Here is a 25057-nt window from a genome sequence, read left to right on the forward strand (position 1 = left end):
TATCCTGAAATTGCATTAAAAGTGTCAGTTAAGAAATAACACATTTTATTTTATCCTAAAGAACATAAATATATATTCTCCTGACCAAGTTGTTTGAGTATGTTTCATATTGCTGAAATTCTTTGTCTTCTTTCTTCCATAGTCATATAAGTAATTCCTAATTTCTAAGTTCCTTCTCTTTCTCTCTCTCTCTCTCACTCTCTCGTTCTGCCTGCAGTATGAATCCACTGCTCCTGGAGGCCACTTTTTCCTTTTCACCTTATTTGACAGGACAGAGAAAAATTAAAAGGGAAGGGGAAGGGATAAAGAGGAAGAAAGACACCTGCAGAACTGCTTCACCACTCACGAAACATCCTAAACCAGGTAGGGAGTGGGGGCTTGAACACGAGTCCTTGTGAACGTAACTTTGTCCCACTTGCCTGGCCCCCAGTTCTGTTTCTTAAAAGTAGAAAAAACTAAACATATGTGTGAAAGAATACAGTCACAGAGCCCTTTGGGCCTTCAAAAATTTAATTCATTGTCTCCGTTTTACCTAATTCAACAGCATTATCTAGCAACTCAGGAAAATTTTGATAAAGGTTTTAATTAAATATTTCTGGAAGTAATGCTATTTTTTCTATGCCCATATTTTGCTGTTTGACACAATATTTAATTAAATTGTGTAATTACACAGTATGCACAACTGGAAGAAATATACTTAGGGACAAATAACAACATTCCCTTGGGATATAACTCTCAAAGAAGAAAGCAATAATGCTGACAAAGAAAGTACACAAAAGGAGATCAATCTTGTGGGGATCATGTTTGATATTAAGTCAGACGCTTTACAATAAGAAGAGATGAGTTAATCTAGTTCCTGGGGTAAGGGATCTCATGCTATATTCATTTTTCCATCTGGAAGAGGATATTTTACATATATGCAAAGCAAACTTCAAGTGACACAATATGTCCTAGGTAGGTATAAAGGCCAGAGAAATAGCCCAGTAGTTTAAGCAGCAGACTTTCATGCTTGAGGCTCAAAGGACCCAGTTTCAGTCCCTGCCAACACTAGGGGCGGCCCAGGGAATGCTGAGAGCAGTCTTCTCATCAAAACAAAACCCAAACACCTAAAGAAATAGCTTTGTAAATTAAATATTTTAAGAATACTTTTGTTTTTTAAATATGTTTCTGTTGGAGAAACACCTTTGAAAACTTGTGTTGGCATGAATAAATGCTATTAAGATTCTGTGCAGAGGAGAAGCAATTACAGAAACCACCTTCTGGACCCCATAAATAAGGATCTGATGTTTATTCACTTTAGAATACTTTTTTATGGAAAAAAAGTTAAAAATAAAGTTAGAAATTAGCAAAAATAATAAAAAATAAAGTAAAAATAAGTAGCAGGGTTCTGGGAAGGACCTGGTAAGAGAGATGCCATGCTAACTGCTACCCATGGACAGTCTCCTCTCATTACAGGTTTGAATCTCAACTGCTGCATTCAGATGACACCCATTTAACCGTTTGATAAATATTTGTTCATAATATCCTATCCTCCAGGTACTATTTCAGGACCCAAATACAATAAGAAATGAAAGAAACAGTTTCTATCCAAATGGAACTTAGAATCTTGAGAGAAGCCAAAACCTCCACAAAGAAAAATAAACGATTATCCTTCCAGGTAGAGATCATGACAGTAGTGCACAGCAGGAACCAGGGCATACTGAAAAAGTAACTTTTTAAAACCACCGAGTCTTCACTGAAAATGAAAAGTGCCTTAAGAATAAAAGGGCTTTAGCAACAATAGAGTCCTGCTGGGTTCTGACACATATAGAGCTGTTAAAGAGATTCTGAGCTAGGGAGGGAGGGACAAGGTTCTTTCCTTAGAACAAATATTTCTGATCTTGGCGTTTCTTATAAAAACTATGTACACTAAGCTAAGGCCCTTCATGAGATGAAACATCAAGATGGGCAACTTAGGTTGAGCCCTCTGTTAAACTAAGAAATAAATTTTACAGCAATGAAAGCTTCATAGTGCATCATACATATAAGCCTCTCAAAGGAACTTAAGCCAGTGAAATGCTTCTTAAAAATAGTTAACAGAAGAAAGAAAACACTCGTAAGTCATTTTATTTAATAGAATGTCTTTGACTGTCTAAACTATGTACAAATTGAAAGACAATACCAACTCATGACACACTCAAAAGCTTGTTAGAAATATGTCACTTAGTAAAAAATAGGAATGACACATATCTATAATAATTTTATTAATAATCTTTTCAATTCTGATCCATAAAGTGAGTGATGAATCTGATGTTTAAAAATGAATAATATCATAATATTTAATTTTCCTTAAAAAAGATGCATATGCTAAACATGTGCTGTGCAAGACTACTGAATGCAAGGAGAGAAAATTGTATTTAAAAAAAAACATGTATCAATATATATCAATAATGCATAGAAGGCCCCACTTGAAGGGGAAAAGCTTCAAAAGCTGTGAAGCAGGGCTACAGGTGTCTCTCTGTCTCTTCCTCTCTATCCCAACCTTCCCTCTCGATTTCTGGCTGTCTCTGTCCAATAAATAAATAAAGATAATTAAGAAAAAAAATAATGCATAGAAGGAAACCATTTTCCCCCACAATTAGTTTTTACTTATCAGCCAAAAAGATTTTTTTTTTTTAATGATCAAGTAGTAAAAGTGAGTTATCATTAACTAAGGTAAATTAAGTTGAAAATGAAAAAGCAATTTCAAGTGCTGGCTAAACAGTTTTTCCATGGAAAAGACAGTAAGTACCAGCTACTGTTTTCTTAAGAAGATTCTCCAATAACAGAACTTTTGCACCAGGCTTATGATTCTCCAATAACCGAACTTTTGCACCAGGCTTATGAGCTGATTTGTCTGGTTGACTGTGAACTTATTAGACAACTTATTAGACTACTGTTTTCCCAAGAGAGAATACATAAAAATAGACAGAAATGCCAACTATATCAATATTGATATAAGAAGGAAACACAATATAAAACACATAAAATAGTGACCATCCTGTGTAACTCTATTTATTTCAATGCATATCAAAAAGCTAGGAAAGGGCCAGAGAAATTGCCCAGTAGTTTAAGCAGCAGACTTTCATGTTTGAGGCTCAAAGGACCAGGTTTCAGTCCCTGCCAACACTACTAGGGACCCAGGAAATGCTGAGAGCAGTCTTCTCATCAAAACAAACTGCAAAGACCTAAAGAAATAGCTTCGTAAATTAAATATTTTTAAAATTCTTTTATTTTTTAAATATGTTTCTGTTGGAGAAACACCCTTGAAAACTTGTGTTGGCATGAATAAATGCTATTAAGATTCTGTGCAGAGGAGAAGCAATTACAGAAAGCAGACCTTCCACCTTTTGCACCCCATAAATAATTTTGGTCCATGTCCCAGAGGTATAAAAAATAGGGAATGGGAATATGGAACTCTGGTGGTAGGAATTGTATGAAATTGGCCCCCTCTTATTCTACAATCTTGTTAATCATCATTAAATTGCTAATAAAAATAAATAAATCTAAGAAGTTATAGTATAAATTAAAAAATTCTGTGCTGCTTAAACTGGTATTAGCTAGTCAAAGATGGTTATGAAGCATTTGGCATTTAGCTAGTGTGAAAAAGCAAATAAGTGTTGGTACAATATGAGAAAAAATATAAAATAAATATAATTTTGTAACTATTAAACAATAAAGCAATATTCAGACATGAACTGACATAAACGAAAAGTACTACTAAAATTAATTTTTAATGTTCTAATTAGGTGCTATATTTTAAAAATGGCATTGAATTCAATCATATTTCTTTCTTCTTTTTTTTTTTTTCTTTGCCTCCGGGGTTATTGCCGGGGCTTGGTGCCTGTACTATGAAGCCACTGCTTCTGCAGCCACTTTTTTTTTTTTCTCGATTTTTTTGATGAGACAGAGAGAAATTGAGAGAAGGGAAGATAGAGAGGAAAAGAGAAAAACACCTACTGATCTGCTTCACAGCTTGTGAGTCGACAGCCCCCCCCCCCAAGCCCATCCCACAGGTGGGGAGCCAGGGCCTGGAACCCAGATTCTTGCGTGCATCCTTGAGCTTTGTACTATGTGCATTTAACCCAGTACACCACTACCCAGTCCCTTCAATCATATCTATACTAGGATTGATAACCTAGAGTAATAATAGATTCTATTTTAAGTGAATTCAACTAGAATGCCCTGGTTCTGTCCTAAGCTCCAAAATTTCAATTATATAGCTATATCTTGTTTGTGTTCAATCATCCAACTTGTAAAATCACAACTGCTTTTATACATAACACATTTCATCAGCATACTTGATACTTACTCTGTGGATGGTAGCTACTATTGTTTATTTATTACAGTTCAGGAAAAAAAAAAATTTGAACATCATTCCTAACAATGCTGCCCAAAACTCTACTATAGAAAGTATCAAATAGATTTACACAAGTTTCTAGAATAAATAAATGACTAAGCATGTGAGTCAGCAAGTACACAAATGGCACATTTGGGTCAAGGGGAAAAAATTAAGAATCAACTGAAACAGAAATAAAATAAACCAAATTTTATCTTAAAAAAAAAGAATTTGGAGTTAGCTATTTCAAGATATTTTAGTATAGAAAGAAGGCAAGGGACCCTGGTAGTGATGGACCCTGTTAAGGGCACATAATACTAAGCACAAAGCACCCAGCAAGGATCCAGGTTCAAGCCCCAGCTCCCCACCTGCAGGGGGCCTCATCACAAGCAGCAAAGCAGGTCTACTTCTCCCTCTCCCTCTCCCCCTCTCCCTCCTATGTAACCCTCTCCTCTCTCAATTTTTGTTTTTTTGTTTTGTCCTATCCAATAAAATGGAAGAAATGGGAGCCAGGAGCAGTGGATTCGTAGTGCAGGCACCGAGCCCCAGCAATAAACCTGGAGGCAAATATATGAAATATATATATATATGGAAATGGGGCAAAAGTAAGGCTAATCTTACAAGGAGAAAATCAAATCCTTGGGGGTCAGGCAGTGGCACACCAGGTTAAGCAAACAGAGTACAGAGCAAGAAGACCTGCACAAGGATGCCTGATGGAGCTCCTGGGTCCCCACCTGCAGGGTGTTGGTTCGCCATCTGCAAAGCAGGTCTGCAGGTGTCTATCCTTCTCTCCCTATCCCTCCCCTCTCAATTTCTCTTTCCTATCAAAAAGTAAATGGAAAAATAAATAGTCGCCAGGAGCAGTAGATTTGTAGAGCAGGCACCAAGCCCCAGCGATAATCCTGGAGACAAAAATAAGAAGAAAAAAAAAAAGGGAGGGGGACTCAGGCAGTAGCATAGCAGGTTAAGCGCATGTGGCGCAAAGCGCAAAGACAGATTCAAGGATCCTGGTTCAAGTGCCCGGACTCCCAACCTGCAGGGGGCTCGCTTCACAAGCAGTGAAGTAGGTCTGCAGGTGTCTATCTTTCTCTCTCCTCTCTTGATTTCTCTCTGCTCTATCCAACAACGACAACAATAACAAAAACAATAGTAACTACAATGATAAATAACAAGGACAACAAAAAGGAAAGAATAGCCTCCAGGAGCAGTGGATTCATAGTGCAGGCACTGAGCCCCAGCAATAACCCTGGAGGCCAAAAAAAAAAAAAAAAAGATAGAAAGAAAGAAAGAAAATCCTCAAAGTCAGATTTAAATGAATCATTAAACGGATGATACGGCTTTACTTATGAATAAATTTCTATAAATGATTGGCAATTTGACTTACAAAACAAGTAATTCAACTACTCATCTTTGAAGCTGAAGGTCCTTTATTAGCTGGCTGTGAATTTTATAATAAAATAGTAATAATAAAATGCATACAAGTCTAAATGAAGCTACAGTCATTTTCTTACAGTTCTAGAAGCCAGATACCTAAAATCAACTCAGTGAAGCAATCGCAAGATGTTGGCAGAGTGGTGTTTCACCTGGAGGATCTACAAGAGGGTCTGCTCCTTGTCTCCCCAAGTGCCTCGCCCCCCCTTTCTTTTTTTTACTTGCCACCATGGTAATCCCTGGTATTCGGTGCCTGTACAACAGACCCAGTGCTCCTGACAGTCATTTCCTCCCCTTTTAAAATAATTATCTTGATAGGACAGAGAGAAATTGAGAGGTAGAGGAAGACAGAGAGGGAGAAAGAGAGGCAGACTGGTAGCACTCTTCATTGCTTCTGAAGCTTTCCCTCACAGGTGAAGAGCAGGGGGACTTGAACCTGGGTTCTTGTACATGGCAACATGTGTGCTCGACTAGGTTCATCACTAGGTACCAACACCCAACTGGTCCACCTAAGTTTTAATCAATATAATATCAGCAATATAATAACAGAGCCATAAGGAATTCATTGTTCACTCTTCAAAAATTATGTTCACCGGGAGTCGGGCTGTAGTGCAGCGGGCTAAGCGCAGGTGGCGCAAAGCACAAGGACCGGCATAAGGATCCCGGTTCGAACCCCGGCTCCCCACCTGCAGGGGAGTCGCTTCACAGGCGGTGAAGCAGGTCTGCAGGTGTCTGTCTTTCTCTCCTCCTCTCTCCATTTCTCTCTGTCCTATCCAACAACAACAACAATAATTACAACAATAAAACAACAAGGGCAACAAAAGGGAATAAATAAATAAAATAAATATAAAAAAATAAAAATTAAAAAATTATGTTCACCAAATATAATTTTTCCTCTCAACTAAACATTACTATAGATGATTTATGATTTAACAGTTCTCAGAAAATAAAACTAGGTTACATACTGATGGCACTCAGATGATGCTACCTTGCCCTGTGTTTACTCACATACATATTTTATCTTTTCGGTTAAAGAAAAACCACTAACAAAATGGATTATGCCTTAGGTTTAACTGAAATCTCTCTTTAAAAAACAGAGAGATGGAAAATAAAGATGGGGGGGTAGCAACTTGTTTTGGGTTTAACAGTTTCTACCTTAGTGCTCCATCCAGAGTTTTTAAAATAGTACTTGATAAATAAATGTTGAAAGGATAGTTTATGGTTACTGCATTTGAATTTAGTTAAAGTATTAAGTGAAGAATTCAATAAAAGCAAGTAACAGTGGTTCTTCCCAGGGTATTTAAATAATCTTTCCATACTCTGAATCCAGTTAAATTTCAAACAGCTATCACAGCACTTTCTCTTTAAAAAAATAACAACTGGGGGTTGGGTGGTAGCGCACAGGCTTAAGTGCACATAGTACAAAGCACAAGGACCTGTGCAAGGATCCTGGTTCGGGCCCCCGGGAACAGCAATGAAGCAGATCTGGGCGTATTTTTCTTTATCTTTCCCTATCTTCCTCTCTCCTCTTAATTTCTCTCTGTCCTATTCAATAAAAAAAGGAGGGGGGAAGGCAGGCGGTAGCACAGCGTGTTAAGCACAAATGACACAAAGTGCAAGGACCTGTGTAAGGATCCTGGCTCGAGTCCCCAGCTCCCCACCTGCAGGAGAGTCGCTTCACAGGCAGTGAAGCAGGTGTCTGCAGGTGTCTGTCTTTCTTTCCCTGTCTCTGTCTTCCCCTCCTCTCTCCATTTCTCTCTATTCTATCCAACAACAACGATAAACAACAAGGGGGGAAAGGAGCAGTGGATTCCTAGTGCAGGCATCGAGGCATCGAGCCCCAGCAATAACCCTGGAGGCAAAAAAAAAAAAAAAAAAAACGCGGGCCAAGAGCTCACCCAGTAATAAACACCTTACTATGTCTGAGGTTCTGTATCCAAGGCCCAGAAACATGTGGGGCCACTATGGATAGCACCAGTGGATGACCACAAAAGGTGAGGTGGTGATCATACCTACCTCTCTATTCTCTCTCATAACTATTTCCTTAAAATAAAATAATGAAAAAAAAATTCAACATGTGCAAGGCCCAAGGTTAGTTCTTCTAAGCATCATCATCAAATTTTTACAACTAAAAAAATAATAATGTCTAGGGGCCTGGTGACAGCACACGCAGTAGAGTGCACACACTAACATGTGCAGCAACTCTGATCCCAGACCCCAGTCCCAGAAAAGTGGAACAGTGTTGCAGGTGGTTCTCCTACTTTGTCTCTCTCTTCCTCCAACCCCCTCATCCTCTATCAAAAAATAAACAAAGGGGGTCGCGCGGTAGTGCAGTGGGTTAAGCACACTTAGCGCAAAGCGCAAGGACCCGCGGAAGGATCCCAGTTCAATCCTTCGGCTCACTACCTGCAGGGGGGTCATTTCACAGGCGGTGAAGCAGGTCTGCAGGTGTCTGTCTTTCTCTCCCCCTCTCTGTTTTCCCTGCCTCTCTCCATTTCTCTCTGTCCTATCCAATAACAATGACATCAATAACAATGATAATAATAACCACAACAATGGTAAAACAACCAGTGTAGCAAAAGGAAAAAAATGGCCTCCAGGAGCAGTGGATTTGTGGTGCAGGCACTGAGCCCCAGAAATAACCCTGGATGCAAACAACAACAAAAAAATAATAATAACTCATCAGTAGCTCACACCTAGGCCCAGCAATAACCCTGGAAAAGAAATGTCTGAAGAGGCTCTATTTTCAGGTTTAGCATCATTTTCAGTTCAACCACTGAAATGTAACCAAAAAGATTCACTTTGTTTTATGTGTGTGTGTGTGTGTGGTGTGTATGACCATTATTTGAGAGATAATTCAAAATTCTTCACATTTCATTAATATTAGCTAAAAATTAATTCTGAAATTTCATTTTTATGCTGAAGGAAGCAATCGAAGTGTATCTGTGATCTTGGCACTCTGACAAAGTCTTTTGGAAACAAACTTAGCTCTTGCCATCAAGACAGTTTATAATGGCTCTGTTGCCATTAGAAATACTCAAAAAACATCAGAAATAATTATTACGCACTCCTAGTCATGGATATCACTCACTTCAAACAATGAGCATGCATAATTGATTGCTTTAGCTTTACTACATATGCATTTTTCATGCAGTGAATGTCTCTCTTGCCTCACTGCCTCCAGGTTTCTTCTGCAAGGATGCCACACTGAGAGCTTATAGTCTCCATCAATTACTTGTCTATTTCTATAGCCCTTCTCTGTCTGCTCTACTTACTCTATTCTCTGCAATGATAGAAACAGCCACTCCAGTAACAGATACCTAACAGTTATCTCAGATGCAGAGTTTAAAGAACAATTTCCCCATTCCTTTGTAATCTGATAATTAGAGGACTCTTGTGGCTCAACACTAGGCCATAAAAAACAAACAAAAATACTGATTGTTCCCTTTTGTTTATGCATTATGTGTTTGTGCTTGTTGTTGTTGGTTTGTCCTTGTCAAGGCTTCACCACTCTGAATTGACTTTCAGTGAGAAAAAAACAGAAAGAAGAGACAGCACACCAAAGCTCCCCAAGTATTGTTGGGGCTGGGTTCAAACTAGGGGGCAGGCACACTTCTAGGTGAGCTATCTCACTGGTCGTCATCACTGCCACTGCCCCCCCCCAGCAAATCCCACTGTATTTCTCCTATGCTTTAGGCAATGAAGTGGACAGCAAGGATGGGCAACAAGGATAGGTGAGCTCTTATCGGTAGATCTCAGACATACAATTAAGCACTATTAACTATATATGCTTTATAGTGAAAATATGGCCAACCAGAGATGGTCAATTCTGACTGGGTAGCATTGAGAGCCAGGCAAGGCTACGTACACTCATGAAACCTGTCAATATTTTAACAGTTGTGCAAAGGTAATACTAATAATGTGTCTGGGAGAACAAAGGGGCAAAAGCGATTAAAACTGTTAAGAAATTCACCATTGAATTAACACACACACACACACACACAAACACACATTATAACTACACACAAGTTGAAAAGATGTGGAATCATGAAATGGTTCACCTAAAATATACTGACTAGTAAACCAGCATTTCCAAGAGAAAAACAAAAACCTTACTTATTTAACTTTAAGACCTTCTGAATTGGACAGTAAACTTCAAGTGCCAATAACAGTACCAGTGAGTCACAGTGAGATGGAAAATGAAGATACAGTGCTAAAATGAAGAGAAAGTAAGAAAACTTGTATGAGCTGTGGAAAGGTACAGAAAAATGTGAGCCAGTTAGCTGATGGAATAAGTCAGTTAAGAAGAAAACTAGCACTCTGAGAATTCCCAGACTGCACTCCATAGGGGGTGGATCAATTTGCTTCCCCATCAGCAGTACAGAAGGGTTGTTTTGCCTACTACTACCCCAAACTCTTCAACACTGAGATCTGTGTGCACCGATGTTTGCAGCAGCACAAATTGAAACAGCCCAAACCTGGAAAAAAAACTCAGGAGTCCAACAACAGATGAGTAGATAAGAAAGCTGTGGTATATTTACACACTGGAATATTACTCAGCTGTTAAAATGATGAAACTTAAAATAAAAAGAATGGTAAAATCATTTCCTTTGCATCATGCTGTGTCGAAGGAATCATGTTAAGTGAGTATGCCAAAAGCAGAAGGATAAATACCAGATCATCTCCCTCATAAATGATCCTGGTGCATTGTGGTGGAAAATGACCTAAGTTAGGAGAACAAGTGTTTTGGAGATACCTATCATGGGGAAATGAGAAATTGTAACCGAGTAATTATACTGTAAACAGTTAACCTTCCCCCAATAAAATGAAAAAGAAGAATAAGGGGATGTTTAATGAAAGATGAGTAGTGAACTTTATAAATTTAGGTCATGGAGGCAATGGAATCAGAAAGAAGTGGAATAATATACAGGAGAGAGACCAGAGGCACAGCCACTTCACACACTGCTGAACAGAATAGAGTGGCATAGAAGAGCATCATGGTCTCTCTGACCCTCACATAATGTCAACACTAGCACTGGATATACACTATTGCTATTGTCATATAGCAAATGTAGTTGTTAAAACACTAGCTATTTCCAACTAAACTAACTAGATATTTTGTTAGGATCAACTTTTATGCCCACTTAAGAGAAAGAACATAGGTTCTCTAATTCAACAAAAAACCGGCTGCGGGCCTATTTTCGTGGACTAGAGCTACACCCTTTCATTTATGTACTTTTCTTGGCTGTTTTCATGCTACAATGGCAAAGCTGAGTGGCTGCAACACAGGTCTGATGGCCAGAAAAGCCTAAAATATTTACTATATGGCCTCTTATAAGAAAAGTTGGTCAACTTCTGTATCTAGTCTAACCTATTAACACTCTTCCCAAGTAAAATATGCTAGTTTGGTAGGCTATTTTTTTTTTTTTTTTGTCTTTATTCAAGTTGTGAAAAATTCTGAACTTGATAAAGTCTAATCCTAAGTGCCTTTGTCTGGACTAACACAAATTCACTGGTTATCTCTAGAAAATGATTATTATATTATCACTCAGGTTACAATTATCCTGTGCCATCAGTTTGTATTTATTTAGGCTATTATCACTTCCTCTCTATGACTTTGACAAACTCATTAAACATGAAATCTAAACTTTCCTTTATGATTGAAGAACATCACTTTAAATGCCAGCAACTTTCTCAGACTGTAATAATCTCCTAGGGATATATAGAACTAGCCTGTGTTTTAGTGCATTCATTTTTTTTCTATAACTAAAAACCAGACTGAATGGTTCCTAAAAACAGAAATGTGTTTTTTTTTTTTTTACAGTTTTAGAAACTGGGAAGTTCAAGACCAACATCCCAGCAGAGGTGGCATTTGTTCTGTGTCCTTACAGGGTAGAAGGGGAGAGAGATCTTTCAGACTGTCTTTCAGATTGGTGCTTCTCTTAAAAGGGTACTGATTTCCTTTATGAGGTTACTACCTTCATATCTTAATCACTTTAAGTGTCCAACTCCTAACTTTATCACCTTGAAGGTCATGATTTCAATATATACATGGGTGGGGGTGGCAACACATAACCTTTAAGTCCATCAAAGATTGGATTTACCTGCACTTGAAGAAAATTAAACTAGTTGTCCTAGTTTATTCATATGAATGCATTTCAAGCCTAGAGATATAAGAAGAGGCAAGAAAACAACTAGCTGTCACTTCTCAGTGCTAATGGTGCAAATAACCACCCTGCTCTCTATGCTAACACTGTGCTCCTATTCTGCTGTGGGTACAGACACCACATGAGCAAATGGGACTGAATTACAGGGAAAACAAAGGCAAATTTGGTCTTTGAGTGTTCACCACATGAACTTTGTAAACGCACTCATACATACTGTAACACTGATTTTAGATTTTAAGTGGATTTGCTGCACTTTTATTAGTTAATTTGGTTGCATTTGACATAGTTGAGGTTGCTGAATAGCTAAATTCTGTGAAAATAGCCTTTTGCTATATGTCTTACTAAATGCTAAAGTGAAATGGACAATCTGTTTCTCACATAGGGTTTGAGACATCATTTCAAAGCTGATATAGTGCATCCTATCCAATGAAGCACTTTTACAGACAATACATATAATAAATAATAGCACTGCATTCAAAATTATCTGTCTTCATAAACACCATAAAAATACAAAACAACACACCACTTAACCCCCCCCCCAAAGACAAAACTAGGTAGGAAAATATCAACAGAATAATGGCTGGGGGGCAGGTGGCAGCACACCCAGTTAAGTGCACACATTGCCAGGTGTAAGGTTCTGGGTTCGAGCCTTTGTTCCCTGCTTAAATGAGGGATTTTCAGGAGCAGTGGAGCAGGTCAGCAGGTGTCTAGCTTTCTCTCTCCCTCTCTATCTCTCCTTGCCCTCTCAATTTATCTCGGTCCTATAAAAACAAAACAGAAACAAGAAAAGAAAAGAAAGAAAGAAAAAAGACCACGAGGAGTTGTGGATTTTAGTGCCAGCAGAGAGCCCTGGCAATAACCATGGTGGGAACAAAAAAGAAAGAAAAGTTATGCAAAAGATGTTCCTGCCTGAGGCTCTCTACTCCCATGTTTGATTCCCCAAACCACTATATGCCAGAAATGAAAAGTGCTCCAGTAAATATAAGAAAGGAAGGAAGGAAGGAAGGGAGGGAGGGAGGGAGGGAGGGAGGAAGGAAGGAAGGAAGGAAGGAAAAAAGGAAAGGAGAGACTCTCATCTGCCATAGCATAGAAGCACTAGCCATCACATAGCACAAAACAAACAAAAACAATATTATTCTATCAATCTTAAAACTAGTATATAGCTCTTAACAAACTACAGGACAAAAAAAAAAAAAACAGAGGTAATTGCATGCCTCATCAAAAGTTGTAAGAAACAAGGCACACCTTATTCTTACTCTAAAAAAAAATCTTCAGGGGAATCAGGTGGTAGTGCAGCGGGTTAAGCGCACATGGCACGAAGCACAAGGACCAGCATAAGGATCCTGGTTTGAGCCCCAGCATAAGGATCCTGGTTTGAGCCCCAGCTCCCCACCTGCAGGGGAGTCTCTTCACAGATGGTGAAGCAGGTCTGCAGGTGTCTGTCTTTCCCCCTTTCTTCCCCTCCTCTCTCCATTACTCTTTGTCCTATCTAACAACGATGACATCAATAACAGCAACAATAAACAACAATCTTCAGAAGATTTCTTCCTCTGTGTGCACTTGCATTTTAGCATCTCATAGGCTCCTTTCCATATTTCTGACTTACATTTGGTCCTGAAATACTGTACAGGAAGAAAGAACGTTTGTGCTATAACATGTACCTTGGATTCTTACCTTTGTGCTTTTATAAATTTCCCTCTCCTAACTCTTTGTTGAAACTGTCCTTTATATAAAAATGAAAATAAAGGGAGTCAGGCAGTAGCACAGTGGGTTAAGCACATGTGACACAAAGCGCAAGGACCTGCATAGGGATCCCAGTTTGAGCCCCCGGCTCCCCACCTGCAGGGGAGTCGCTTCACAGGCGGTGAAGCAGGTCTGCAGGTGTCTGTCTTTCTCTCCCCCTCTCTTGTCTTCCCCTCCTCTCTCCATTTCTCTCTGTCCTATCCAACAATGATGACAGCAATAATAACTACAATAAAACAACAAGGGCAACGAAAAGGGAAAGTAAATAAATATTAAAAAAATAAATGAAAGGTTAAAAAATGAAAATAACAATCTTCCTATTTCGATTTCATTAATTCTAAAATGCATATTTATAATATTTTCAAAAGATATATTTATTTATTTTGGGGGGAGACAAGGGAGAGAGAGTAGGCCAGAGCACTGATCTGCTTTGGCATACTGAACCTGGGTCTCAGCATTCATGTCAGCACCCTAACAGGCAGACTTATCTCCCCGACCTGTTGAAATGCATCAGTTTGAAACGGCATAATAATGTTGTCAAACAGTAGACAGGATGTTTCCATGAATTACAGAAGCCTCAAAATAACACGAAAACAAGAAATAGTCTAATCCCCAACATGAGGAGCTATGGAGAGGGAGTCATGTGAAAGAGGTCAGAGACGGCACAGGGCACTTAGGACCTAAAGTCTGTGATTTTGCAGGAGCATCAGTGATGTCTCCCACTGTCATATAGAAAATGAACTAATTCCGTCCTACATCCCACAGCCAGTGCTATCAGGACAGATCCTGTTGACAGTACTGTCCTAGCTGCTTTCTCAGGAGTGTTAGTGTTAGTATTCAAGCACAAAAGGAGCCATACCTTCCTCCAAATTAAACCATTCAACACTAGCCCGACCCCCTTAGTATAATGGTCCTATTTTTCAACATCTTTCACTACTGGATGTTAACTTCTCTTTGTTCTCAACTCCATATATATGCAAGGGCTGTTCTGCTCCCTCAGCTTCTCACCCTTCACTCCCCAGTGTCAACATCATTTCCTCCAGGAAACCTTCCCCAAACCACTAGATGCTCCTGGTGGACTATGAACCCATTTTTAAGTACCCATAACTTCACACATTGCCTCCACAGTTTAAAAGAAAAATTCAAATAAAAGTCTTAAAATGAATGTAAACATGTTTAACAGAGAGGTAATAATACATGTGGAATTGTTGCATGGCAGAGGTAAAGCATTTGAAAATCTGTGTTGCTCTCTGATCCCTCTGCACAGGCTTTAAACTGCTTGGGGTGGTTGGCTGGGATTCTCTCAGCTCCTCATAAGTATCTAAAAGGCAACGTCGACATAGTACAACTATTTAGTATCTATGATGTCCTGTAGACTATAGGCTCTGATAGGACAATGTGTTTCATTGATAATATGCAGGATCACTGAGCACCTGAGACGAAAACTATCAGGTAACTATGCAGCAAATGACTGGGTAAGTAAATGACAGTGATAGTGCTAGTCAGCAGTAGAATGTGGGATAAAGAACCAATCTGCATGTTAATATGTATACTTCCTTCTTTAGCAGACAGTTCAGGTCTAGTGAAGAACAACCTGGAAAGAATTCAGACATTAACACAACTTCCACCTGAAAGCCCTCTTGCTCCTTTGAGGAAGGATAATGATGTGACACGGATAAATTAAGAAGCCTAAACCTAGTTCAACTAGAGGACAACCCTATTTGTTTATTTATGAAATACTGGCTTACACAGGAGTGCAGTTGCACATATGGCCAAAGCAAGTGTCAGCACATACTATCCATCACCAAAATGCCGTCTCGCTCCAGCTAATGCACTTTCAGCCCTCTCTTACCTCCCTCTTAGAAGAATGTTGCAGTTTAGTAAAAGGAAGGATTTTATTTTTTACAGATTTATGTATTTACTCTATGAGAGAATGAGAGGGGTGGGAGAGAGCACAACTCAGCTATGCACTAAGGTGGACTGAACCTGCAGTCTCTGGGGTCTCAGACATGGGTGCTCTAACATGCCTGAAAAGAAAAATCTGAAAAGAAGAATCAGATTAAGATGCCTAGAAAATACCTTCTTTTCACATTAATTAAATCATTTCAGCAAAAAGAAAAAAAAAAAATCAAGGGTGCCGGGTCGTGGCGCACCTGGTTGATCGCACATGTTACTATGCGCAAGGACCCAGGTTTGAGGCCCCGTCCCCACCTACAAGAGGGAAAGCTTCACGAGTGGTCAAGCAGTGCTGCAGGTGTCTCTCTTCCTCTCTCTCCCCTTCCCTCTTGATTTCTCCCTGTCTCTATCCAATAAGTAAATAAATAAAAATTTTTAAAAAAACACTTTAAATAATCAAGAGTAACCTGAAGGAAGATGATTTATATCATGACTGCTCTCAAAGGCAGAGACATAAATTCACTTCCCTTCTAATACTCTTGGGATTATGCGGCTCTAAGATTATAGATGCCACCCTGCTGTGGCATCATACTTTATGCTGGTCATTAGCCACTAGTGATTCTGCTCCATTGTTTGACCATATTATTCTGGGACAAGAGTTCCACTTTTATTCTCTGAGAAGGAAAACAAAAACCCTGTAGTCGAAAATCGCTCTATTATTCAACAAAGCACAATGGTCATTACTGTAACTCACAACATAGTGCCAGCTCTAAATACACAGTGTATGGACACTAAACCAACCTCTTTGAAAGCACCTCTCAAGATGCATTCTAAGAGAACAAGTCTAAGCCAGGCTACACTGAAGATCTGTAGTCACAACAATAATTGAAGATAATGAAGCTTAGAGCTGAAGAGAAAATGCAAACACAGAGGATCATAAAATCTAGATGCCAATGTAATTATTAATTCTCAGACACATTAAAAATAATGTTTATATAGTCCGTGCTCTTGTTATGCTTACTCTATGTTCTGATTTTCATACTGAAGTCAATGCACTGTCATCAAGGATGACAACAGAGATCCATGTTATTTAAGAAATATGTTGGTGACTTAAAAATGTAAGACGCAATTACTAAAAAAGCAGGCTTGTCCCTAGGTTAATGATAATGTAAAAGGCATTCAAGGATCAGCATATTAAATAACCAAACAGAACTAGATTCAGAATCTTTTACTACTACCATCCACACTTTTTGAAAGCAACAAATTGTTAAGAAACAGCCCATCTGTTTTTTTAACCCGTAGGCAGAAAATTCTATGTACTTGGGTTTTAAAATAAGTTAAGTAAACTGCCACTTTAGTGTTTATAGTTCTTAATCTACACCCATCAGATCACACTCTAGATCCACAACACCAGATATGGCCAGTTCTTACAAAAATGCCAACTGGCAAGAACTAAGATATGTATATGTGGATGCTATTGACTTTTGCCTATATGCGTTAGAAAAGCTTTCTATTTAAACATTTTATTTTTTATTTTAATGAAAAAGAGAGCAAGAGACCAGAGGACTGCTTTAGTTCTGGTTGTGGAGATGTTGGGGATTGAACCTGAGACCTCAGAGCCTCAGGCAGGCATGCAAGTATTTTGCATAACCATTATGCTGTTTTCACAGTCTGGATGCTATTGTTAAATTTAGATGTTTTCCTCTACCAAGAGGTGGATTTAAAATAAGTATCAATAAATTAGTAGTGAAAGAATAATGCCTAGGGCAGGGGAGACAGCATAATTGTTATGCAAATGGTTTTCCTGCCTGAGGTTAAGAAATCCCAGGTTTAATCCCCAGCACCAGCATAAAGCAGAGTTGAGCAATGAAGAAAAATAAAAAGAATAAGGAATTATCTATGATACAAGAAGAAGCTTAAACATCCAACTAAGTACTGCAATCTACTGCTGCACCTTTAGCTACCCTGTTAGGAAAGGCTCCTTTTAAAAATAAGAGTACACAGTGGTGCATACATGTGGAAGGCTAAGCACGACAATACACCATATTAGCTAGCAGATTATCATTTAAGGACACTGAAACTACTTCTGTATCATACCTTAAATACTCTCATTATCTGAGACCATTTGGTTAGAGGTAAATTGAAAAAAAAAACAAAAAACATCTTTTTTTTTTTGCATCAGGTTGGACAAGATCCACAATGTCATACCTTGGACAGGATGCCAACTCTTTATATTGATTTTTTAAAATCTATATTAGGTAACAATTTAGAAGGTCATCTGGGACAGAATGCCTGGTATTCAAGCGTGAACATAGCTTCATCATAAGATAATGTTTCTAATTCAAGGGCCAAATTTTTGTTGTGATTTCCTACCACTTAAAACCAAAAGCCCTGATCTTTAAAAGAGTTTGAGTGAGGGGGGCCTGACGTAGCACAGGGGTTAAGCGCAAGTGGCTTGAAGTGCAGCAGCAAACAGGGACCAGAATAAGGATATCCTTCTAGGCTCCCCACCTTCAGGGGGTCGCTTCACAGGCAAGGAAGCAGGTCTGCAGGTGTCTATGTTTCTTTCACACTCTCTGTCCACCCTTCCTTTCATGATTTCTCTGTCCTATCCAACAACAATAACAAGAAGGACAACAAAAATGGGAAAAATGGCCTCCAGGAGCAGTAGATTTGTAGTGCAGGCACAAAGTGCCAGCGATAACCCCGGAGGTTTAAAAAAAAAAAAAAAAAAACGAGTTAATGCTTAGAACATTTAGGCAGTTCAGCAGTAGTGCAGAGGCCTAAGCGCACAAGGTGCAAAGCGCAAGGACAGGTGTAAGGATCCCAGTTCCAGCCCTAAGGATCCTGGTTCCAGCTGGGGCTCCCCAACTGCAGGGAAGTCGTTTCCCAGGCAGTGAAGCAGGTCTGTAGGTGTCTGTCTTTCTCTCCCCTTGTCTTCCCCTCCTCTCTCCATTTCTCTCTGTCCTATCCAACAATGACTACAAAAACAACAACTACTACTACAACAACAAAACAACAAGGGTGACAAAAGGGAAAATAATAATGAATTTTTAAAAAAGAACATTTAACTTCTAGTTTTTCCTAGTTAGTCTATTCCCGTATCCTCCCAGATTTTAACACCTATCTTAATCTGATAGGAAAAGAGCAATTATATTGAAATCATTAATGAACCATTAGAGAACCTTGACAGAGAGATTTGAAAGTATCCAGAATCGTATCAAAGGGCTTACTTTAAAAAGTTATTACTTCCACTCCTTAGCTCTACCATGGCCAGTAAGATTTTCCACAGAACATCTAGTTTTTCACTCTTACCCTCTCACCAAACTTGTTTCTCAGCCCTTTATTATCATTATCAATAACCACCACTTTAAATATTTCAGAAATATATTTTAATTGCATCACCTCTCTATGAAATGCTAATGTTATAAATGCATTGTAGAGGTGTCTGATGGTGGCACACCTGGTTGAGTACATATTACCATGCACAAGGGCTGGGTTTAAGCCCCACCTGCAGGGAGAAGCTTTTCAGGTGGTGAGCCAGGTCTGCAGGTGTATGTGTCTCTCCAGCTCTATCTCCCCCTTCCCTTTCAATTTCTATCTGTCCTAGTAAATAAAAATAAGTAAATGAATAAAAAGAAAAAATGGGGGTCTGGGTGGTAGCGCAGTGGGTTAAGTGCACATGGCACAAAGCACAAAGACCAGCTTAAGGATCCCGGTTCGAGCCCCCAGCTCCCCACCTGCAGGGGGTTGCTTCCCAAGAGGTGAAGTAGGACTGCAGGTGTCTGTCTTTCTCTCCCCCTCTCTGTCTTCCCCTCCTCTCTCCATTTCTCTCTGTCCTACCCAACAACAACAGCTATAACAACAGTAACAACTGCAACAAGGGCAACAAAAATGGCAAAAATGACCTCCAGGAGCAGTGGATTTGTAGGGCAGGCACTGACCCCAGTGATAACCCTGGGGGCAAAAAGAAAAAAAATTGGCCACTACAAGCCATGGATTCACTGTGCAGGTACCCCAGTGATAATCTGGTGGCAATAAAAGAACAAAAACAAATGCACTATAGATAATGGGCGCTGACTCTTTGGGAGACCATGAAAATAATGTCTAAGAGCTTTTCTATCCCTAAAATGAGATTCCCCCCCCCCTCTCTCTTTCTCTCTCTCCTCCAGGGTTATCACTGGGGCTCAGTGTCTTAGGCACTACAAACCCATTGCTCCTGGAGGTCATTTTCCCCCCTATTTTTTATTGGATTTGGCAGAAATTGTGAGGAGAGGGTGAGAGAGAGGAGAAAGATAAGACACCTGCAGACCATCACTGTTTGTGAAGTGTCTCCTCTAATGGTGGTGAGCCAAGGGTCCCTGCTTAGTACTATGTGCACTTAACCAGGTGCGCCATAGCCTGCCTCCCAGACTTCTTCCCTTCAGGGGCAACTGGGCTCCTTTTAGAGAATGCATGCTCTGTAGTGATGTAGACATGTGTATGTGTTCCCAGGGATAGAAGCTAGGACCTCATAAACGCAAGGCATGTGCTTTTAGCACTGAATCCAAATAGCATGCTCTTTAAGAACTGCCTTAAGTGAACTCATTTAGTAATTAGCCCTGTCACTGTACCATAAATCATTAACCCCAGCAGTCAAGTGATAGCAAAAAAAAAAAAAAAAATGAAAAAAAAATCCACCTTTTGTATAATTATCAAACCGACATTCCATCTTAAGCACTAGCATTATTTTACTCTGTATATAGCCTTTTAAAACTCTAACTACCTGTTCCTTTCTTAGTCTTATTTGTAAGACTGATCTCAAGTTGAGGAAAACATTAAAAGTGTTAACCAAACTTAACTACTCAAAAGGTGTCTGTGTGTGTGAGTGTGCTGTGAAAGAAACTGCAAAATTGTTTTAGCTAAAAATCAGAAGACACCCAGTTGTTTACAAAATTTTTGATAAATCAAAGATTTTTCTCATAGACAGATGCACAGTTTGAACAATCAAAACTGAAATGAGAACATATTTCCAAAAAAAATGAATTACAATCTGTGTATGACTTTAAAAAAATTGGGTAAATGTGCAATGGCTACATACTTTTCATTTTCTGCCCTTGACTTCTTGTAACTGATACTTGGAAGGTTAGGGATTACAAAATTATGGTTATGAAGTCATGAAAATTATAAATGCCATTTTACTCTACGCAGCTACAAGGGCATGGAAAGTTTAAACATGAACAAGTCTAAAAGATAAAACAGTTCAGTGGAGAAAAACAGACTGGTGGAAACAAGCTTTGATCTTGAACTTATACTTTTTTCACAGTTAGTAAAAAAAAAAAGTTAGGATGGCAGATCAAGAAAGAAGCACTACTGAAATTATTTGGAGGGGGTCAGCTGGTAGCACAGCAGGTTAAGCGCACATGGCGCAGAGCGCAAAGACCTGCATTAAGGATCCCGGTTCGAGCCCCAGGCTCCCCACCTGCAGGGGGTTTACTTCACAGATTGTGAAGCAGGTCTGCAGGTGTCTATCTTTCTTTTTCCCTCTGTCTTCCCCTCCTCTCTGATTTCTCTCTGTCCTGTCCAACAAAAATGGGAAAAATGGTCTCCAAGAGCAGTGGATTCATAGTGCAGGCCTTGAGCCTCAGCAGTAACCCTGGAGGCAGAAAGGAAAAAAAAAAAAAAAAGAAAGGAAGGAAGGTAGGAAGGGTAAGAAAGAAAGAAATACTTTTCATTGGCAATCCCTGAAGAAAGTCTTTCTCTGAATACAGGGGCATCCCCTGAGCAGGAGGCCCCTCGGTGGCTCCCCTAAAGCCCCCTGCACACAGGTACAACCTTTCTGACCCCTGAGCACAGCCAGCCAGTCCATGGGGCACCAGAAAGCAGCATCAAGAGTGGCGGAGTGCTTGTTTCCAAGTGCAAGAGTCAGCAAAGTCCCAATCAAGGATATGCCAAGAGGGGGCAGGAAAAGTAAAAGAAAAAAGCAAAAAAAAAAGCAAAAAAAAAAAAAAAAAAAGCAGCAGCAGCAGCTGCACCCGTCCAGCCGAGCAGCCATCAATCCCCTTCAGAAAGGGCGCCCACTGCCTGGACCCAGCGACCCCAGGTACCCCCCACCCCCCACCCCCCGCCCCTGCCCCAAGGAGAAAGCAAAGGAGCTTCAGGGCACCTCGCCCTGCAGCTGCGTCCCCGGGAGCAGCGGGTCCCCCGAGGTGCCCGCTGCCCTCCCCCCCCAAACTCCACTCGCTCAGACTCCAAGTTTCCCAGGGCGGCGGCGGGCCCCTGGCAAAGTCACCCCGGGACTAGCAGCGGCGCCCCAAGTTGTCAGCCAGTGCGGGCTGCGCCCCGGACTGCAATGCAGCCCCTGCTCCCTGCACCCCAAACCGGGAAGACCCGAGGGAGGCAGGGAGGAAAGAAGGAAGCCGTGCACCCCTCTGCCCGGAGGGAGCCCCTCGGGGGTCCCGGCCTGCAGGGCGGCCGGCCCGGCCCCGCAAGTTGACGGCGGGACCCGCGGGACGGCCGCAACTTTGCGCAAGTCCGGGGCCCGCCACGCCCGCTCGGGGCCACCGCACACCCCGGCCCCGGCCCGGGACGGCCGCCCGCCCGCCCGCCCCGCGCCGCCTCCCGCCTCCCGCCTCCCGCGGGCTCACCGTGCCTCCGGCCGGCGTGGCGCAGCGCCCGCAGCGCGCTCTGCGGGGCAGCCCGGGCGCCGCACAGGTCGGCGCAGAGCAGCGTGCACACGAGCGCCAGCCGCCGCATCGGGCCGGTCGGGGCGCCGCGGGGTCCGGGCCGCTCCGCACGCTCCGCACGCTCCGCCGCCGCGTCTGGCCGCCGCCTGCCGCGCTCGGGACAACAGGTTGCCGGGCTCGCCCCCTCCGGTGGCCGCCGGCCGCAGCGCAGACTGCCTGCCGGGGCGGCGCGTGGGCCGGGCGGGCTGAGGCGGCCCGAGGGAGGCCGGGCGGAGGGCGGAGGGCCGAGGGCGGAGGGCGGAGGGCCGAGGGCCGAGGGCTGGCGGAGGCCCGGCCGGGCGCACGTCCCCTCGCGCCCCCCGCCGCCGGGCATGCGCAGTCCGCCGCCGCCCTTCCCGCCAAGCCGCGCTGCCTCGTGCTGGGCCCCGAGCCGCGCGCGGACCTGCGCAGACATGGCGGCCCCGGGCTTCAGTGACGGGAGGGCAGGTGAGGCGACGGGAGGTAAAGGGAGGTGAGGTGAAGGACCAGTGAAACGAGCTGAGGTAGAAGGAGGTGAATGAGGCCAGGAGAGGGGACAGGACATACCGGGAGGCCAGGTGAGAGGAGGTGACGTGAAGAACCGGAGAAGGGGAGATGAGAACAGATGAAGTGAGGTGAGGACAGGTGAGGCGACGGGAGGGGAGGAGAGGCAAAGGGAGGCAAGAGGAGAGGAGGTGAGAGGAGGTGAGGCAAAAGGAGAGGAGGTGAGGCAAAGGAAGATGAAAGGAGAGGAGGGGAGGTAAAGGGAGGGGAGGGGAGAGGAGAGGAGGGGAGGGGAGAGGAGGTGAGGCAAAGGGAGGCGAGAGGAGAGGAGGTAAAAGGAGAGGAAGTGAAGCAAAGAGAGGCGAGAGGAGAGGAGGTGAGGTAAAGGGAGGGGAGGGGAGAGGAGGTGAGGCAAAGGGAGGCGAGAGGAGAGGAGGTAAAAGGAGAGGAGGTGAAGCAAAGGGAGGCGAGAGGAGAGGAGGTGAGGTAAAGGGAGGGGAAGGGAGAGGAGGTGATGTAAAGGGAGTTGAGGTGCGAGGAGGTGAGGTAAAAGGAGAGGAGGTGAGGCAAAGGGAGATGAAAGGAGAGGAGGTGAGGTAAAGGGAGGGGAGAGGGAGAAGGGGAGGGGAGAGGAGGTGATGTAAAGGGAGTTGAGGTGAGAGGAGGTGAGGTAAAAGAGGAGGTGAGGCAAAGGGAGATGAAAGAAGAGGAGGTGAGGTAAAGGGAGGGGAGAGGGAGAAGGGGAGGGGAGAGGAGGTGATGTAAAGGGAGTTGAGGTGCGAGAAGGTGAGGTAAAAGGAGGTGAAGTGTCAGGAGGGGAAGGGAGGGGAAGATCTGGGAGAGGTGGAGGTGATGTGAGGTAAAGGGGTGAGAGACTGAGAGAAGTGGAGGTGAGGTGAGGGGGTAAAGGGAGGTGAGGTGAGAAGAGGTGCCGGCAAGGACTGGGGCAGAGCAAAGTGAGACCTTTAATAGAGGAGGGGGATAAGTTCGATGAAGAGTGGGGTGAGGCATTTAGGAGAGGGGAGGGGAGGTGACAGGAGAGTGGTGCTACCTGTGACACCTGAAATTTGCTGACATTATGGTTCATGCTCAGTGTTGTACATCTGGGCATCTAGACAAATGTCTAATGGGCTTAGTGCCAATACTGAGCCCCGGTGATAACCCCAGAGGCAGTAAAATAAATAAGTACTTAAAAATAAAAACCCTCTGTATTCCAGGGGGAAAATGCTTAGAAATTTAATTGTCAGGGTTAATGAAATGTTGTTTCACACATCTTTTGTTTCAAATACACACAGAGCTCTAAAAGACATTTCTGAGAAGTTTCAAGCTAAAGGGGAAAAAAAAATCTAATTACATTGTCTCAAAAGATTCTCTCTCTGGAACAGGCACTAGGAAGAGTGAATATGTATCTTAAGATATGAGATGGTCAGAGATTTTGGAGTAGGAGTGAGGCTAGTCAAAAATGTTTGGAATGCTTACATCTAACTCCTGACATGAGTATATAATAAATGAAAAATCATCAAAGTACTGGTGTATAAAATACTATAAAGGATTGTCTCAAGATATTAATTTTTAAAGTATCTGCAATAATATTGACCAATATCGTTTAATTAGTCCCTGCTTTTATTATCCTCCATCCAATGGCTATTTCCACGATTAAAATTATTCTTTCATAAATTTTCTTTTATATTTTGGCTGACATGTATTAAATTTATCATTTTACCCCTATTATTATTAGTGAAATGGGTTTTAGGAAAACTTTTTAAGTATCTTAAGGGCATTCATTATATTCTGTGTGTAAAATTGGAGGTAAGAACGGAACATAAGACTGGAAGAATGAAAGTTTCTGCATTATTTAATTTGATTCAAAGCAGTATGTATTTGCTACGGGATTTTGCCTTAAGTGCTGTCTTGTCTCAGTATATTAGAGTTCCTTCTTATTAAGTATTTATCTTTAAAACCATTATTTCAAAGATGTATACTAAATATGTACTATTAAATTACAACACAACTGATAAAGAGATGTATTTCTACTTTGGTAGCTCAAACGCAGGCCTTTTTCTACTTCTTGAGTCCTAAGGAAGAAAATCATAGTGCCTGCTAATACAATCACAAGCCCAACTGTGTTCAATTTATATCACACTATTATTTACTCAGTAAGTAATGCACATATGTACTGGGAGCACATTCATCGCATATTGTTTAAATTCCTACATAAAGAGTAATGTCAACTAAAATGTTTCGGCTGTAGTGCAGATACATTTTTATAATTAACT

General features: G+C 41.6%; 1 protein-coding gene across 1 annotated transcript in view; it reads right to left on the reverse strand.

The window, feature by feature from the left end:
- Positions 1-22713, reverse strand: part of PDGFD (platelet derived growth factor D) — a 178171-nt gene extending 155458 nt beyond the window's left edge. Inside the window, 1 exon segment of the mRNA XM_060179823.1 lies at positions 22221-22713. Coding sequence (XP_060035806.1) covers positions 22221-22713 — 493 coding nt within the window.
- Positions 22714-25057: the final 2344 nt, after the last annotated feature.

Source organism: Erinaceus europaeus, chromosome 20 (genome assembly GCF_950295315.1).
Source record: "Erinaceus europaeus chromosome 20, mEriEur2.1, whole genome shotgun sequence".
Lineage (NCBI taxonomy): Eukaryota > Metazoa > Chordata > Mammalia > Eulipotyphla > Erinaceidae > Erinaceus > Erinaceus europaeus.